At 41.3% G+C, this 19,599-nt stretch overlaps 1 protein-coding gene across 1 annotated transcript in view; it reads left to right on the plus strand.

The window, feature by feature from the left end:
* DISP3 (dispatched RND transporter family member 3) overlaps positions 1 to 19,599 on the plus strand; it is a 2,757,501-nt gene that overhangs the window by 2,713,094 nt on the left and 24,808 nt on the right. Inside the window, exon 19 of the mRNA XM_044063608.1 lies at positions 17,028 to 17,187. Coding sequence (XP_043919543.1) covers positions 17,028 to 17,187 — 160 coding nt within the window. The remainder of the gene's footprint in view (positions 1 to 17,027; positions 17,188 to 19,599) is intronic.

Here is a 19,599-nt window from a genome sequence, read left to right on the forward strand (position 1 = left end):
TTACTGAAGTTTGTTTAGATATGCATTTTTACTAGTATTATTTTGACATGTTTTTTCAAATGATAGTTGAAAGGTTTAGTTTATATTGATTTCATTTTTTCAGAGTGGGCATGCGTCACCACCTTAATGACAGTCATTTGGTGTGCACAATCCAAGAACTAAATCTCCATATAGCCCATAAATCTTACTGCAAAACAAAACCTGATAATAATCACGTTCTTTAACAAGATGCCAGAGATAGTAAGTGCTACAGATCAGTGCAGTTATAGAACATTTGAAGGGAAGGAGTTTGAAGAATTAAAGTGAAACGTAGTAAATGAGAAAAAAGGCAGCATCGAAGAAATTGCAGAGGAAGAAAAGCCGGGGGGAGATGGGGTAGCTTGTGAGTTCAGTAGGAAAGCAGGAAAAGAAACAATGACCCATTTATATTAGGAGTTAAACATTTCCAGAGAGTCATAATTGTTACCAGACCTTTGTACTAGAATTATGGTGGTATTTGCTCCAAAATCAGGAAAAGATGCAAAAAGGATCCAGATATTTATCACAATATTTCCTAAATTAATGTGACGCAAACGTTTCATTAGGGGCTCTAGCACAGAGGCCACAAGATAAGGCAATTAACTTAGTTTGCCAATGTCAAGGGGGTTTTATTAAAAAGATGCCCACCATAAAGACGTTGCTGTTAGGCAGCACCATGGCAAGGTGATCTGCACCATGTGTAGTTTGCCCAGCTGGAGCTCCCCTTGCAATTCAAGGTTGAGAAACAAAAACAAATGTGATGGAAAAATTGGCCTTCCTGAAAGGTAAATACCCAAAAACCAAATATAATGAGCAGCTTTTTGCTTTAGTTAAGTCAGTGCACACTGAGCAGTCCAGCCATGACCATAAATGCAGTCTCAGCATTCATTTCTGAATTGCTGACTCTGTACTCCTACAGAATCAGAACCTGTGAATTATGCCCCATATGCCCTCTTACAGCTTATGCCTTGCCTCCTTCAGCTCAACCCAGTTATTGGTTTTGGCAAGTTCACATATGAGATATGTAGGAACATTGGAAGAAGGCAGGAAACATATTGTTTGACATACAAAAAAACATTTGACATGTTAGGAGTTGTATTTGTTATGTAAGGTGTTAGTGGGAGTAGGCCTTAGTGAAAGATGCAGAGGATGGAGCAGAAACCTCTGCAGAAACTTTAGGATTCATTTAGCTGTTAATGACAAACTTTCAAAAGAGATGAATCTGGAAAGATGGATCTGGGAAGGGTGTCCCAGCTGCCATAAATAGCTTCAGATAGCTTGCCAACAAGAGTCAGGCATCAGTGAAATAAAATACCTGGTAAACTGAAAGTCTTCTCTTTAATTGTATATGAGTGCACGGTAGTCTCAGATAGAGCAGCTCTGGTGCTCCCTAGCTATGGATTATTCAGCCTTTAAAGCTGTCTGGTTAGGAATGCAGCTAGAGAAAGACAGTTCATGTCACAACAGTTAACCTTAAAACCTATTACGTAGGATATTGTACATAAGAAACCTGAAGTGAAATGTTTGAGGATCCAGGTGAAGGAGTTATAGAAGGACACTTGCAGACAGAAGCTATGTTATTTACTATAGCAGACTGCCCATCTCCTCAGCAGATGGTATAATACAGATTATTCGCTGATAGACAAAAAAGCCTTATAAATATAATGCAAAGAGGATGGTATCACCCAAGTTACTGTATGTGTGCAGGCACTTACCACAAAGGATTAATACTAAGTGGCTTTCGATGATACAGAGTTGTTGCGATAAATTTGGGGAGGCGGGGCTGTGGGCTAGATTAATATTAACTATGTAATTGGAGAGTGGGCTGTGCCCAGTTTTTAGCTTTACCTGTGACCCCTGCATCGTGCCTTTTGTGATGGTAACAGGTAGGGATACTAGTGCAAGAGCAGATGGTGCATAACGTGCCATGAAAGAACTAAAAAATGTGGAGTAGAACAGGCATGGAGACAATTAAAGATTTTGGAAAGAGATTTTTCATTTAGAGGTCAGTCTCAAGAATTTGATGGAGGTGGGTATTTGGAACAATCCTGCAGTAAAGATGGAAGTTAAAGTGGTACATTGGAGATGGTGGAAACAGAGAGAAGTAAAGGAGAGAGAAGATTTCTTATATCTGGATGGACTTGAAGGTGACAGATGGCTGTTATATTTGGATGGATGTGTAGGTGACATATGGATAGCTATATCTGGATGGACTTGAAGGTGACAGATGGATGTTATATTTGGATGGACTTGAAGGTGACAGATGACTGTTATATCTGGATGGACTTGAAGGTGACAGATGGAGGTTATATTTGGATGGACTTGAAGGTGACAGATGGCTGTTATATTTGGATGGACTTGAAGGTGACAGATGGAGGTTATATTTGGATGGACATGAAGGTGACAGATGGATGTTATATTTAGATAGATGTGAACATGCCAGATGGCTGTTATATTTGGATGGACATAAAGAATACAGATGGATGTTATATTTAGATAGATGTGAACATGTCAGATGGCTGTCATATATGGACGGTGCAGTAGTAATAGCACTGTCACCTCACAGCAAGAGGTTCTCTAGTTCGATTCTTGGCTGGAGTGCCTTCTGTGTGGAGTTTTCATGTCCTCCCTGCATTTATGTAGGTTTCCTCCGGGTGCTCTGGTTTCCTCCCACATCACAAAGACATGCGTCTGGAGTATTTCTCCCCGGGCCTCCGCTGAAAATTACCTTTGTTCCAAGTCGGACTTTCCCAGTTAACAAATGTTAAATAAAAATAAATAAATAAATAAAAATATGGATGGACTTGAAGAATGCAGATTAATGTTATATTTGGAGGAACATGAAGGTGACAGATGGCTATTATATTTGGATGGACATGTAGGTGACAGATGGAGAAGTTATATTTTGATGGACTTGAAAGTGACGTATGGATGTTATATTTGGATGGATGTGAATGTGACAGATGAATGTTATATTTGGAGGGACATGAATGTGACAGATGGCTGTAATACTTGGATGGACTTGAAGGTGACTGTGACGATGTCAGGTATTGCCAGCTATGCCAGAAGTAGGCAGTGGATGTGTAATGTATGCCATCATAGCTAGCAGGAGTTTTGTAAAGAATTATATGTCATTTGTATATCAAACTGATTTGCACAGATGCTTGTGTTTAAACTGTATTTATAAAGCTGCTTGTCTTAAAAATGTACCAACAGTGGGTCCTTCTGGACAGAAAAAATAAATGCACCTGTATGTCAGACTGTATTATAACTGGTGAAATTAATATTGTAACAGAGGATACAGAAGAGAAGAGGTTAAGCTCAGCCCCAGCTAACTTTTAGAAACATATCTCAAAATTAAATTACTTAATTTAGGCTATACAGACTGTATCTCAGATGTCTCAATGCAGCCAGAGACAAAATGTTTGTATTAGGAAGCCTTCTGTATTGTCTTGGAGCTGAACTAATTGCTACTCTGGAAGGGTGGACAATTGACATTGTTTTATGATATCCAGAAGCTTCAACAAATCTTACCAAAGCTCTTGGTGTGTAAGGTAACATATCTGTGCTAAATCCTGACAGCCTGTAGTAAAGGGGGTAGTATGGGATCCAAAGTCAGATGAGCAGATGTATGTGATATAATTCTGTAATCCAGGACTAAACTGATGTTTTAATACTAAATGAGACTGAAGTCTTGGAGCAGTCTGTTTTTTGGAAACTGACATAGATGGATCTCTCACCCACTTCATCTTACCTTGTTCTAGTAAGTGAACTAGGGAATACAAATTCTCTAGATCAGTCAGGAAAATATAGTAAGATTAGGGAAGTTTGTATACATACTAAGATTTTACTTTTTATTAAATTAAACAAAATTAGAAGACAATATAAAAAAAGTCTGATAGACTGGCTATGTTTGAGTTTTTGGCACAGATTATCTCTACATAGGAAGGTAAAAAAGCTTCAATGCTAAATTTTTTTGCAGTACTTTAGTCTCCATGCTAAGCAGTCAGGCAGAAGGGGTCTTCGCAGCTCATAAATCTTATTTATTTATTTGACATTTCTTTACTGGGATAGTCTGTCTCGGCCAGGGAGCTCCGAGAGTACAATCAATAATCATAGGTAACATTAACAGTTTCATGAGAAGAGACACGCACATCAATATTTAAACATTATAAGAGGAAATCAAAAATATATTCAGATAATGTCTGTTATACAACCTGGTCTTTGGTAATTGATACAGTTTGTTGAAGTATTGATTTCTATGCTGTAGCAAGTAGTTGTAATTGTTGACAAGTATTTTAAAACATTGCAGAGGAAAACAATCATTTATTCGTGCAATACAATCTGGCCTTTGGATATCAGTACAAAGTGTAGAGGGTTTTTTGTGAGATAGCATATGTTCTTCATATTTCACTGTTGCAGTCATCACATTTGGGTTATCCCTGCCAGGGTAGCCCTCAGCCTGCCAGAATACCAGAGACTTAGTATTTCTATGTCAGTTGCTGTCGCTTGAGGACTGCCATCAGGTCGTCAGTGGTATAAAGTAAGGCAGCCGACGCCATTACATCAGTCTTTCTTGTCATGGAGCCTGAAGCAGAAGCAGTTCACACAAGTGTCGGTCAGCCACTACCTCGGATTTCGTTTCTGAACTGAAGTTGAAGTCTTCTAAAGCTAAGTACCCCGTTGGGGATCCTTTTTTCATGCACTAGCCATTGTCTCACCTGTAGAAAGCAAATACCACACCGAGACTTCCACTCTTACTGCATCACTTGTCTAAGCCCAGATCATGACATCCCTCATTGTCACTTCTGTGCTTTGTTTAATGCCAGAACTATCCATCATCAGGCCCTTATTGTGGCCAGATATTTTTGTTTACGGTCCTCAAATTCCGATATGGCTTCAGTAAGCCATCCAACAGCAGATCTTCTGAAAAATTAATTAAATTAATTAATTAATTAAAACATTAATAGAACTTGTTGGTGAGATAGATTTGTGCCCCAAAAACTCCCCCATCTATGGAATAAACTCCTTCTCCATGTCAAGCAGAGCACCTCTCTAACCCTCTTTAAGAGGAACCTGGAGGACTGAATGGGAAACAGTAAATATACCCCTGGGATCCCACCTGTGTCCCTGATGGACAGGGGAAACAGGTGCTGACTTTGTGGGAACATGGGTGAAATTCTTGGCTAGGCTTATAAGGGCCTCTGGGCCAATAGCCTAGTATCATCCTATGAACCTTTGAAAACATAAAGATATGGACAGAGACAGACTGCACAGGTCCAAACCTTCCAACGATGCTTCCGTTAAGTTAGTCGTCAGTCCTCCAGTACTCAGTGAGGCACTTTCGTGGCCTCTGATGCTCACTTCAATTGATTTGCAGGCTGCTACCGAGACTCTTTCAGAGTCCAGTATGCCACAAAACTCTTCTTCGTCTAAGGATCCTGTGGTCCTCTCTACCTTGGATGGGTCTGGAGCCACTGAGCAGGCACCGGCTTCTGAGGAAGTCCTTCGCACCTCCAAATCTTGACACAAACTGAAATCTTCTTTTGTGACTACCATTCTTTCAAAAACAGCTAAGTTCTTTAGGCCCAGGGTTTGAACCACACCAAAGAAACCAACTACCCACTCTCAGGTGCCTGCTACCTTTCCTAAACTCTCAGATGCTTAAAATGGCAGAAGACCTTATCTTGATGATCAGGGGAAGCCAAGCTACCCCCTCAAAAAGGAAAAGAGATCTGTCCCCAGTAGTTTTGTTTGAACAAGAGTCAGATGAATCTGATCCATCTGACTGTGAAGACATGCAGCCCTTATCCACTTATGAAGATTCTGATGCAGAGGAATCGCCTCTCCCCCAGAGGATTTTTCCTTTGGGGAAACCCTGCATACTTTAAGGGAGCATTTTGAATGGGAGAGCCAGGACTACCCTCAGTTTAAAAAGAGACTCAGGGAATGCTTAGATCTTCCGCAACGCAGACCTTTGGCCATCCCCGCAGTCCTGGATGTGGTGGATGATGTTTTCCTTGAATCCAGCTTGACTCCTGATGCCCTACCTCCTGCTCCCAGGAAACCAGACAGCTAGTACAGAGTCCCTGACTCACACAAATATCTTTTTAAAAATCCAACAGCTGACCCTGAGGTAATTTCTCAAGGCCCAAAAGGGATTAAAGCAACCTCTGCTAAGAATCCCACCCCCTCAGACAGGGATTCACGAGCATTGGACAGATGGGGTAAAAAAGTATACACCTCAGCTACTCTTGCTGTCAGGGCACTAAATTGTCAGTTCCATATGCTTAAATATCAGCAACATACATTGGAACTCCTTAAACAAAAAATATCCTCCCTTCCTGAGTGGGCAGAATCTAAAGATTTACAAGACTTAATGCATTCTGCAAGTCAAGTAACTAAACACACCTTTCACTGTGGGAGAGTCAGGACTACTCTCAGTTTAAAAAGAGTTTTGATGGCCTAGAAGCTTCTTGCAGGGCAGCAGTCACTGGATTTGTCTTTAGAAGACATGCATGGCTTAAGGAACAACCCCTGCCAGTCCATGTCAAATCTAAATTGTTGGATGTACCCTTGCACAAAGATAACTTATTTGGCACTAAGGCAGAAGATGTCTTTAAAAAGATGGAAGAAAAAGCAAAATCTATGCAAACAGTTGAAGATTTCTTACAGGTCCAGCCCACTAGGTTCAGCAGACATTTTCCCTCCAAGCACTGATCCTTTCCTGCCCAAAGTAAACAGACCCAGCCTAGTATCCGTGGAAACAGACCCCCCCCCCTCCAGACAGCAGCCCCAAGGAATGCAGAGATCTAAGTAGTGGACTACCTCCACGTCAAAACAAGGGAGTTCTAAACCACCCCCTTATGGTATGAACTCAAAATGACTCACCTACTCTCGACCTCCCCTCTGCCCACCTTCACTTACCCCTAGGAGGAAAACTCTCCTTTCACCTAAGCACCTGGGCCACCATTACCAAGAACCAGTGGGTTCTGAACATTGTGTCTCAGGGATACAAATTCTCTTTCCACACCCTTCCAACCTCAAAAGGGTTCCCAGATCTACCACCAAATCAGTGGGCAGAGGCTCAAAAGCAAATCCATTCCCTGCTCTCTTTGAGAGCAATAGAGCACATTCCTGCAAAACTGATAGGCCAAGGCTTCTACTCCAGACTTTTTCTGGTGCCCAGAAAAGAGGGCACATGGCACCCCATCCTCAATCTATCCATTCTAAACACCTTCCTGGTGATCCCAAAATTCAAAATGTCCACCCTCCAGCAACTGCTACCCATGCTCTCCAAGGACGCTTGGCTAGCCAGCCTGGATCTAAAATAGGCCTACCTCCATATTCCTATCAGGGTATCATGCAGAAAATATCTCCACTTCAGGGCAGGATCTCAACACTTTCAGTTCTCTGTGCTTCCCTTTGGCTTATTTACTGCTCCCAGAGTTTTTACAAAATGCCTGGCTCCGGTCATTGCCTTTTGCAGACAAAGGAATATTCAAATTTACCCCTACTTGGATGACTGCCTTATTCAGGCAGACAGCCAGGAAAAGGTGCTCAAACACCTGGCCTTTTTTAAAGAGCCTACTAACCTCCCTAGGGTACACAATCAACAAAAAGAAATCAAAACAGGTGACCACCCGAAGGATAATCTTCCTGGGAGCATGTCTGGGCACAGCATCTCAGATGGCATACCTTACACCAGAGAAACAAATTTTCCTGTCAGCCTGCTTCTCTCAACTGGCCACCAGGCCCCAGATTTCTACAAGGAATATCCTGCAAACTCTGGGGTTCATGGCATCTTACATACTCCTCATTCCATATGCCAGAATGCATACGAGGAAACTTCAGTGGTACCTAAAGAGCCTTTGGTGTCAACAGTCTCAAGACCTGGAAACTCTTCTATCTATAATTCCTTGCCTCAGAAAGGAATTTCTTTGGTGGGCAACAGCATGCTCCCACAACAAGGGACTACCCTTCTCCCCACACCCGCAGCCCAGACCCTCACCACAGACACATCAGACTATGCTTGGGGTGCACACCTGGATGGCAGGTGCATACAGCGCCAGTGGCTCCCACAGCAAATCCGCAGGCACATCAATCAGAAAGAGATGATGGCTGTGCAGCATGCCTTGATAGCTTTCAAACCCCTTCTGTCTCCAAGGGTTCTCCTGATCAAAACAGACAACACCACTGTTGACTCCTACCCTCTGTGCCGGCTGGCCATGACCCTTTGGCTCACAACCTCTTCCATGCAACTACACCTGTGAACACAGTACCTACCAGGCTCTCTCAACTTCCTGGCAGACCAATTAAGCAGAAACCTTTTGGACCCACACGAGTGGCAGCTCAATAAAAGTACCTTCTACCTCATAACTCAGAAATGGGGAACCTCGAAGGTCAACCTCTTTGCCTCCCACACCAACCTCCAGCTCAGCAAATTCTGCACTAGGGAACATCACTGCATGGCTTGGAAAGCGGATGCCCTGTCCTTCCCCTAGGTCAACCTCTCGGTCTATGCCTTTCTTCCCCTACCTCTCATCCCCAGGGTACTGCTCAAAATAAGGGAGGAAAAACCAAGGACCATTCTTATAGTTCCAGACTGGCCCCAACAGCACTGGTGCCCCTTGCTGTGCAGCCTGTCCCTGCTTCCTCCATGGCATCTTCCTCAGATTCCAAACCTCCTAACACAGAGGGAAGGGGAATTCATGCATCCCCAATTGCAGACACTCAGTCTGGCAGCTTGGCTTATTCCCTAACCCCAAACCAATCTGCCATCCTCAGTAAACAGGTTCTGGATGTTATCCATGAGGCCAGATGCCCTAACACTAGAAAGTCTTATGCAGATAAGTGGAAAAGGTTCTGCACCTGGATCCAGGCTAAGAGGGCCAGTATGGCACAGCCCTCCATCCCTCTCATCCTGGATTACTTAGCTGACCTACTACACAGTGGTCTCTCTTTCTCCTCTATATAAAGTCATGCCTCTATTATTTCTGTTCATTTTCCCACTGAGCAGCCCCTTTTCTCACACCCTTTGATGAAACAGTTCCTCAGAGAGGCTAGCAACTTGAGTACCCCCAGAAGGGCACCAACACCAGCTTGGGACCTTAACTTTGTCTTAGAAAAGCTCACACTGCCTCCTTTCGAACCAGCTTCTTCTGCAGAGCTAAAATTTCTCTCCAGGAAGACAGCCTTCCTTCTGGTCATCACTTCAGCCAGAAGAGTCTCTGAGCTGCAAACACTCATAGCTGTGGAACTCTTTATCATCTTCCATGCAGACCAGGTATCCCTCAGAGCTAACCCATCCCTCATGCCCAAGGAGGTGTCCAGTGTGGCTCTCAACCAATCCATCCATTTTCCCACCTACTTTCCTAATCCCCAGAAAAAGGGGGAGAGGATTATTCAATCTCTTGATGTGCACAGACAGCTCAGATCCTATCTGGACAGGACTAAACCCTTCAAAAAGTCTGATCAATTGCTGGTCAACTTTGCTACAGGGGCAGAAGGCAAAGCCATCTCCAAGCAACCATTTCCAAATGGATAGGACACTGCATCCATTTCTGCTACAAACAGCATGGTAAGCCTCCCCCAAAGGGGGTCAGGACACACTCCACCAGAGCAGTCTCCACCTCTGCATCTTTCCACGGAGGAGTCCCTACCAGGGACATCCTGGGGGGGTGCCACCTGGACATCTGTTCACACTTTTACCAAGCATTACAACCTGCCTCTCTTCTCCAAATCCAGGGTAGGGTTTGCCTCTGCAGTCTTGCAGGGTATCCTGGCCAGCCCCTAGTTTCCTTGACTTTCTCCACCCATTTCCTCAGCTTTGGGTATCTACCCAAATGTGATGACTGCAACAGTGAAACACGAAGAACATGGTATAGTTGTGTACACTTACCATAAATGTAGATGCTCGAGTGTATTCACTGTTGCAGTCCTGGTTTCCCTCCCTCCAGCCCCCTTTCTTCTCTCTCTCCTTTTATTACCATTCTATCTTTCTCCTTTCCTTACAAGGGACATATTGGTATTTATATTCCACTGGCGGGGTTCTTCCACCAGAACCTGGCCTCCTATTTTGGGGGCTCCTGACAGGTTAGGGCAAGAAAAACTGATGTAATGGTGTTGGCTGCCTTACTTTATACCACTGATGACCTGACATCAGTCCTCAAGTGACAGCAACTGATGCAAAAATACTATGTCTCTGGTATTCGCGCCAGCCAAGGGCTACCCTGGCAGGGATAACCCAAATGTGATGACTGCAACAGTGAATACATTCGAACATCTACATTTATGGAAAGTGTACACAACTGTACTTTGCAAAAGTTGTACCTTATTTTAATGCAATGTTTAGGGTGGTTGCATTATAGTGATATGTGGGTGAGCATAGTTATAGGAAAGGATGTTGGAATGTTAGATGAGAGGAATGTTAGGGGCTGTTAGTTATTCTTAGGTAGTGTTAGTTTAGATAAGAGAAGAGTCTAAGAGAGCTTCTGGAAGGTAAATGCATGTAGAAAGAGAGAGGGAGAAAGTGTGTGATGGATTAGCCAGGAGTAGAGCATGACTACAGTGCTGCGGTAGCGTTATCGCCTCACAGTAAAACGTTGTCCTGTTCGATTCTCAGCTAAAGCGTCTTCTGCGTGGAGACATGCATGAATGGGCATACCTTCATTGAAGGTTGTGCATCAGGGCCGGCAACTCGGCACGTAAAAATCTACTGCCAATCATTAGTGGACCGGAGTTCCGCTGTGGGACCCCTAACTGGGAAAAGCTGAAAGACACAACAACAACAACAAGGGCATGAGTACAGCCAAAAGTTGTTACAATGTTACTTCAGGATATTTTGAAAGTACTAGTTCAGGAATACTTCTGGTCAATAGTGGGAGTGAGTTACATGCTTTAGCTACATTGTGAGAGTATAGGCTTTGTCCAGTTATTTTAGAAGGTTTGGGGATAGTAAGAAGTTTCTTATCTTCAGACCTGAGGGCTCTGCCGGGGTTGTACGGTTTGATTATGTTATTCAGGGCAGGGCAGGCTAGGGGCTTAGTGATTGTGTTGTGTAGAGTGTTGTGAGTTGGATATCGAGGAGGTGATTGGGTAGTTCTAGCCAGTTTAGCATTTGCAGCCATATACAATGATGAGCGCTGGTTTTGGAGTTTATGGCAAACACTGCCATTTTGTTGTAGCACTGTTCCGTTTCAGATGTAATGGAAGTCTGTAGGTTAGGGAAAATAGTGACTCCATATAGAAGAGAGGGCAGTCGGTAGCTTTTTGCTAGGGTGATCTTGGTTACTGGGGTCAAGGAGTGTTTATATCTGCAGTGGATGCCGACTTTCTGGTGCTTTTATATTTTGTTGGACATTGAGAGCAAACTTTAACTGATCATCAGTAGTTACAGCTAGCAGTTTGATGTGGTGGACTATTTTGAGTATAGTATTATCAGCTGTGCATATTTTGAATTCATTTGTGTCTGTAGAGTGATTTTTGGTAGAAAGAAAAGGAGTTACATTTTCTTTGCATTTAGGAATAGTAGATGGTGAGTGAGCCAGGATTCAAATGTTGAAAATGCATGTTGTGTGATTGTGAGAAGTTGGGGTACTGTGGAAGAGGTGCAGATAATAGTGTAGTCGTCTGCATACTGTATGAGTGTTCCAGTGTGTAGGTCATATGTAAAAATGATGAAGAGCAGGGGACCAAGGATATAGCCTTGTGGGGCTCCAGTGGGGTTGTATAAAAAAGAGAGAGGGTTCATTTAACTATTTTAGTGCTTGTTTTTGCTTGTGCAGGTGACTGTGGAACCATTGTAAGGTGGAAGAGGGGGGGCGAGATTTTGAGAGCTTGTGCAAGACTATGGAATGTGAGACACTGTCAAATGCCTTAGAAAGGTTGAGAAATGTGGCAGATACCAAGTAGCCTGTGTTTCTAGCTCTGTTAGTAGATTCAGTAAAGGATAAGAGGGCTGTGGATGTGCTGTGGCCTGGCTGGAAACCATGTTGGGTATGTATAAAAAGGTTGTTTTGTAGTAGCTGTTTCATTAATGGTGGATACATTCTTCTAATATTTTTGAGATGGGAGATAAAATGGCTATGGATCAAAAGTTGGTCAGTTCAATAGATTTACCCCCTTTGTGGATAGAGGTGGTATAGGACATTTTCCTTATTTCTAGTACTGCACATTCTCAAATAGATCTGTTGAGCAAGATGCTGATTGGGTAAGCTATAGAGCCGGCAGCTAGTTTAAGGTAATGGGGGATGGAGGTTGTCAGCAGACACAGAGAAAGGTTTTAGTTTCAGGAGAAGTTTTTCATGAGGCTTGTAGGTATTGGTTGTAAGGAGAATATTGTAGAAATTTTAGGAAGGATTTTCTGGCTTGTATGTTCAAAATGGTCATCTAGCAGTAGGTGTACTATTAGGGGGAGTTGAGGAGGTAGAGGGGGGAGGGGTTAGATTTGGGGTTATTAGAGATCAGCTTGGCTATGGATTGTATGAAGTGGTTGTTAAAGTTTTTTTGCTGTTTGGGATGGAACAGCACGTAATGAAGGGCAGAAGGTCTTTTCTAGTGCCAGGGTTGTGTAGGGTTGATATAGAGGACCATCATTTTTTAGGGTTAGTTTTGTGGGATTGTTTTTGTTTTGTTTTTTTGTAGGTGGGTGTAGTAAGATGGTTTATCTTTAACAACCTGTTTCTTTACTCGGTTCTGCAATTGTTTGAAATGGATTAGATCTACATTAAATCAGCTTTCCCCTTGAACAGAGCTTGCTTTTGTGTTGCTGAACATATGTGTGCACTTCCGATGTTAAAAGAAAACAACTCTGCTTCCAGAAAACTGAGGGTACTGAACTCCTGTAAACAGCATGCTGCTTACAAAGCAGTGAAATAGTGAAGGCTGCAACAATACTTCTGCTGCTCTGTGGCACAAAATGTGGCCCTGCCCTGTAGCACAGATTGTTTGTATGCATTTGCCTTATCTGGCATCTCATTTGTTGTACACATTCCTCTGTTGTACCGTTCACATTTGAAACCCACTTCCATCATGTTATTTCTATCCTTTGGCAGTTATTCCACCTGACTTTGCTTGCCCAACTATGTCTTTGGAAGACTTTTCATCACAAATCACTTGAAAACTCATTAACTCATTGGGACATCTCCTGATCCCAGTACATGTTATAAGCAAACTTTTGCTCAAGTCATGCCATCTACAGGAAACCTTGAAATCAACTTATGTAAATATGTTTGACTTACTTTAGACAAAACTTCAGTTTTCATTCCACTGTTGCTTTTCCTCTTTGTTTTTATGAATATTAAATCATCTCAGCTATTGTTTCATTTTGCTTGGGTAATGGTTGGCAGACTGTGGTGCTAAACCTAGACCTTGCAGCAGCCTTGTGTTTGATTCCCACAGTCTCCAGTTGCCGGCTGTGTGATTCTGAGTGACTAATGTAACCAGGCTTTGCTCCAAGGTTGCCCCTGATAATAACTGTGTGTCCGCTGGGTTTACCAGCCTAACAAATGATTATTCTTTTAGTTGACTATTTTTTGCACTAAAAATATGCACCTTCATCTAGTTTCTCCGTAGTATCTTGTTGTTTTCTTTTTCTTCTTTTGGCTGCTCCCATTAGGGGTCACCACAGCGGATCATCTGTTTCCATTTCTTCCTGTCCTCTGCATCTTGCTCTGTCACACCAACCACCTGCATGTCCTCTCTCACCACATCCATAAACCTTATCTTAGGCCTTCCTCTTTTCCTGTTACCTGGCAGCTTCATCCTTAGGATCCTTTTCCCAGTATATCAAGTGTCTTGCTGTTTTACCAATGTAAAATACTCCAGAATAAAAAGATAAACTACATTTTGGGAAGTGGAGTTTATAAAAAAACATCATCGTAAACATGACCTGTACTTAGATATTTAAAGCACCCAGTATTCAGAAGGTGTTGCATATATTGCACTTGCCACAGTTACATATTCAAGTAATAAATTGTTATAAATCGCTCTTCCTCATGCTTACAGTATCACCATCTGTTCCCTTCATTCTGTAAACTTCAAGTGCTGTGCCTGGTAAAGCTTAGTTTAATGATATTCATTTCCGTAAGTACACCAGAAAGTATGAAGCATCATTTCACTTTTACAATGTCTTCGCTTAGCATCAACGTTGAATTTAGTAATAACAGATACTGTATTTAAAAGATCTTTTTTCAAAATGTGTTATGGAAGATGAAGTAACACAACCTAAGATAGTTCTAAAAATGTTAGCTAAAACATATATTAAGTTATGATAGCTGTCACCCAGCGCATGGTAGAAATAATTTCCTGTATGTACAGTTCAAATGTTTGGACAGGAACTGAGTAGTGATAAATAATTTATTAAATCTGCAGCTGAAATGCATGGAATATTTATATCTAGGGGTCATCTGCACTGTATTGTGAAATATTCATGCTGTCAGACTAAGGGAACAAGATGTGGACAGATACCTGCAGTTTCTGCAAAAGAGCAAATAACCATAATGGTATTATAAGAGCTTTTATGTCCTGAATGGAATACCTGAAAAATGTTAATGTGACGGTACGGTCTGTGTTGGATAACCTGACTTTATAAGTTATGCTTAACACACAACATTATTACTGCTGACATAAGTAATATGAAATGCATCCAGATAAGAATGAAAGAGCATGCATCGGTGTTGTCAATGATACAATCACATGAACCCTAAGCACATACCAGTATTGTGTATACTGCCATTACATGAACACTGATCACACATTGGTGTTGCCTGTGATGTCTTCAAATAAACACTGAGCACACATTCTAATTACTTATGATGCCATCACATGAGCCCTGAGCACACATCAGTCTTGTCTGTGATGTCATAACATGAACCTTTAACACATACCGGTATTATGTATGATGCTATCAAAAGAAAACTGAGCATACATCAATACTGTGTATGATGTCATCATTTAAACCCAAGCACACATCGGTATTATATATGATGCCATGGTATGACCCTTAAGTACATATTGGTATTATGTATAATGCCAACACATGACCCCCCCCCCCAACTACACATCGGTATTATGTATGATGCCATGATGTCATCACATGACACTCAAGCAGACATCGGTGCTATGTTTAAATGCCATCACATTACCCCATAGCACAAATTGGTGTTGTGTATGATGTCATTACATGTCCCATGACCACACATTGGTGTTGTGTATGATGCCATCTCATGATGTCATCACATTAAATTTGACCACACATTGGTATATGTATATCATCACATGAACTGTGAGCCATCATGTGACCACTGCACACACATCATTGCGATGCATGATGCCATTTTATGAATCTGGAACACACATCAGTGATGTGGATGATGTCATCACATGATGTCATCACATAAACCTTTAGCATACATTAGTATGTGAGGACACATTCACTTAGAACTTCATCAGAACAATAAAATCTTAACAACCACACCCATATATACCCATCAGTGTGTGTCACATGATATAGCCAATAATAACAAAATTATCCAGGGCTTAATAATTCTTGCTCTATTACATCTTTATTAAAATTGGCGTTTTATGGTGCTAGTTAGGAATAATGATTTTGTATAATTTTAAGAAAGTTTTTATATTTATGTATATACATGATTATATTATGTTTTTATTGTGTTGCTAACATAATTTTGTTATTATTAGCTATGTACAATCATGTGACACACACTGAGGGCTGTATATGGGCGTGGTTGTTAAGATTTTATTGTTCTGATGATATTGTAAGTGAACGAAAGTGCTTAACCAATAAATTGTTTCCCTTGTGGTTTTTGGTTCACTTGTTTGTTGCTTTGCTTTAGTAGTTCTTGGTCTGGTGCTTTGGCTTTTATGGATGATGTGAGCACACATATCAATGTTTTATATGGTGCCATCTCATGAGCCCTGAGCATACATTAATTTTGTGAATGATGCTATCAAATGACCCCTGATCACACATCTTTATCATTCATGATGTTATCACATGAACAGTGACCACAAATCGGTGTTGTTCATGATGCCATCACATGACCTTGACCACACATTGGTGTTGTGTATGATGCTATCACATGAAGGAACTTGTACAATACCATCATATGAGCCCTGTGCACACTTTAGCATTGTGCATAATGCCATCTTATGAATGCTGAACACATGTTATTACCCTGTATGATGCCATCACATGAACCTTGTGGTTACATTGGCATTGTGTATGATGTCATGGCATGAAACCTGTGCACACATTGGCAGTATGTATGATGCCATCACATACATCAGCCCTAAGTGCACATTGCTTATGTCTGATGTCATCACATGACCCCTGAGCATGTGCATGATGTCATTACAAGAGCCCTGTGAAGTATCGAAGCAGTTTAAATTGTCAGTATCTCAGCACTTCATGTCAGCACGGTACACATGTGGTGCAATGTTTTATCATCTTAATGTCTGAGTGACATAAGTAATAACATGTACAATTGTTTAATTTTAACGATATGTGACAGTAAAAATATGGGGTAACAAAAGTTTTGTAGGATACGGTTATTCATACTGAATATAATACATTACTGCAATCAACTTTATCAACATTTATTTTATCTTTCTGCTTTTGAGATGTCTGGCAGTTAGTACAGAGAATTTTTGAGATGTCTGGCAGTTAGTACAGAGAATTAAGATTTAGGATTCTCAAACATTAGTGACCTGCTTCCCCTCCTGTTGTTATGGGTGCAGGGTTTGATTCCACCTACATCCATTTGCCTGCTGTGTGACTCACCAAGTTAAGTAATTGGACAGTGCTCCCTGCTCACCCTTGTAAAGGGGTACTTGTACCCAGCCCAGCAGGATTACTTAGTTAATAAATCTATAAAAAGTTTCCAAATGCATGTAGATATGTCTGTAAACAACAAACTTTAAAGTAGGCCATTGCAAACTGGTCACCTTTATATTATTGTTTTTTTTTGTTTGTTGTTTTTTTTCAGACAACTTATAAAGGGAAGTCCTCATTTCAGACATATTCAGATTATTTGAAATGGGAATCATTTCTTCAAGATCAAATCAACCAGCTTCCTCAAACATCTTCCTTACGTCGTGGATTCCAGACATGTGAACACTGGAAGCAAATTTTCATGGAAATTGTTGGTGAGTTTATCATTGCTTTTCATTTTAATTCATGCATTTACCTATTTTAGGAATTTACTTTATTAATTTATTCGTAATGGGCAAAGGGCACTGACTCAAGGTGGCTGTTTTGTGGAGAGGTTTTCGGATCAGAAGAAGGATGCACAAAGAGTTACACTGAAGAATAATAAGCTTTACTAATACTGTGTTGAGACTGAAGTCAGTAGCGGAGTGAAAAGAAGGCCTAGATAAATTTATAGAAAGTATTTTTAATATTTTCCATAGGCAAGGTGGACAAAAGAGATGGATGCCAAAGAAAGAGAGGGAAAAACTGAGGCAACTTCTGTACCGTCTCTAGAACACTAATCAATTGAACAAATTTTGTAGTGTTTCCTTAGAACATTGCCTATATAAAATCACACATTGCTAAAAGAAAGGAATATAACTTGAAAAAGTAAAGTGTGTGTGTGTGTGTGTGTGTGTGTGTGTGTGTGTGTGTGTGTGTGTGTGTGTGTGTGTGCGTGTGTGTGTGTGTGTGTGTGCGTGTGTGTGTGTGTGTGTGTGTGTGTGTGTGTGTGTGTGTGTGTGTGTGTGTGTGTGAGTGTGCATCCGTCTGTCTGTCTGTCATGGGTGAGGGAGAAACAGGAAGCTGTTCACTTTAGTATGTAACGAAATGCCCCAACATGAATTAATTTATGCAGGTGTGAGAGTTTTATCTAAAGGTAAGACTACTTTAAGACACATATGAGATAAATGTAAAGGGAATTTGCTATAAATTTCTTCATAGAAAAAAGTGCAGCAAATTGAACATGTAGGAGTACAAATCCGCACACTTAGGAAGAATCAAATAAGATTAACGTAGTTAGTGCAAAGGGGTCTGTATTATGTTGTTGAAAGGGCTATTCATTGAACCTCTTTCACTGATACATAAATACTGAACTACCAAAAGTTTAATGGCCACATAAGTGAATTTTTCCCCAAGGGAAAAAAAATGTATTGGCCAACAACAAAGAAAGCAAACTGTCATACCCTACCAAGTGGGGGGCCTCTCCCCTCACACCCCCCTAACTAAATATACCAACTCCAAGATCACACTACAGTGGAGGAGAGATCAAATTCCTGATGATGGCTAAGTGATTTTTTTCCCCTGGGAACAAATTTGCTTATGTAGCCGTTCGACGTTTTGGTAGTTCAGTGTTTACATGTTAGTGAAAGGTCATTCAATGAACAACAATGTAAATGGAACCCGGTGCAACGTTCATGGTCACAATGCTTGGAACATACCTGAAGAAATTTTATATTGTAATGTAAATACGTGAAGAACTAGCCTGCGTCATAACTAGAACCTGTGTTATGCAGACATGCATAGCAGACTTGACATCAGTCATGGAACTGATGAGACGTTATGTCAAGTATTCCGTCTATCTCTGAATGCTGCAAATCAGTGTGTGAAGACCATTCACAGAATCAATGGAAACATGGTCCAGGCCCTGACAATTAGTAGCATACTAGTGTTAATTAAAATAAACAATATTACAAGAAACCAGTGACTTTCAAAATGGTTTGTTTATACATGGGCAAACTTTCACCGGGGATGCCAAGTAGTGAGCAAAGAAGGTAAATGTAGGTCTATGTGGAAGATTTGTAGTGGATCTTTGGTTAGTAGAAGGGAGAAGGCACGTGTAGACTCCCTGTCAACTTTATAAAAACGCTCTGAGCAATTCTAGTGGCATTTATCTGCTCTTGTGTTCCTTATTTATGTGGAAATCAATATTAGGAACACCACTCAATCAGCAGATACTAAAAATTAGTTGTGTCCTTTATTGTGTGCTTGTCATGCATTCAAGGCAATACACTGTTACACCACGACAACAAAACAAACAACTCTGAAGCCATGGTGAGTATTGCAGTTACACCACAACAACAAAACAAACAAATCTGAAGCCATGGTGAGTATTGCAGTTACACCACGACAACAAAACAAACAACTCTGAAGCCATGGTGAGTATTGCAGTTACACCATGACAACAAAACAAACAAATCTGAAGCCATGGTGAGTATTGCAGTTACACCACAACAACAAAACAAACAACTCTGAAGCCGTGGTGAGTATTGCAGTTACACCACGACAACAAAACAAACAAATCTGAAGCCATGGTGAGTATTGCAGTTACACCACGACAACAAAACAAACAACTCTGAAGCCATGGTGAGTATTGCAACCCATCTTGTGACATATGGGTTTACATCTAGCTGAGTGAGCTTTCTATGATGCCTGAGTGGGGTTAGAATGCTTTTGCTAGGTCAAGGTAGGCTGTGTGAACTGCCTTACCCCTCATCAATGGCCTTAGTGACTGTTTGAAAAAGTCGACCAAGTTCAAGAGGCAGGATCTGCCCTTGACAAAGCCAAATTAGGTAGGATCCAGTGTCTGT

This window comes from Protopterus annectens, chromosome 2.part1 (genome assembly GCF_019279795.1).
Source record: "Protopterus annectens isolate FY-2018-M chromosome 2.part1, PAN1.0, whole genome shotgun sequence".
In the NCBI taxonomy this organism is placed as follows: Eukaryota; Metazoa; Chordata; order Ceratodontiformes; family Protopteridae; genus Protopterus; species Protopterus annectens.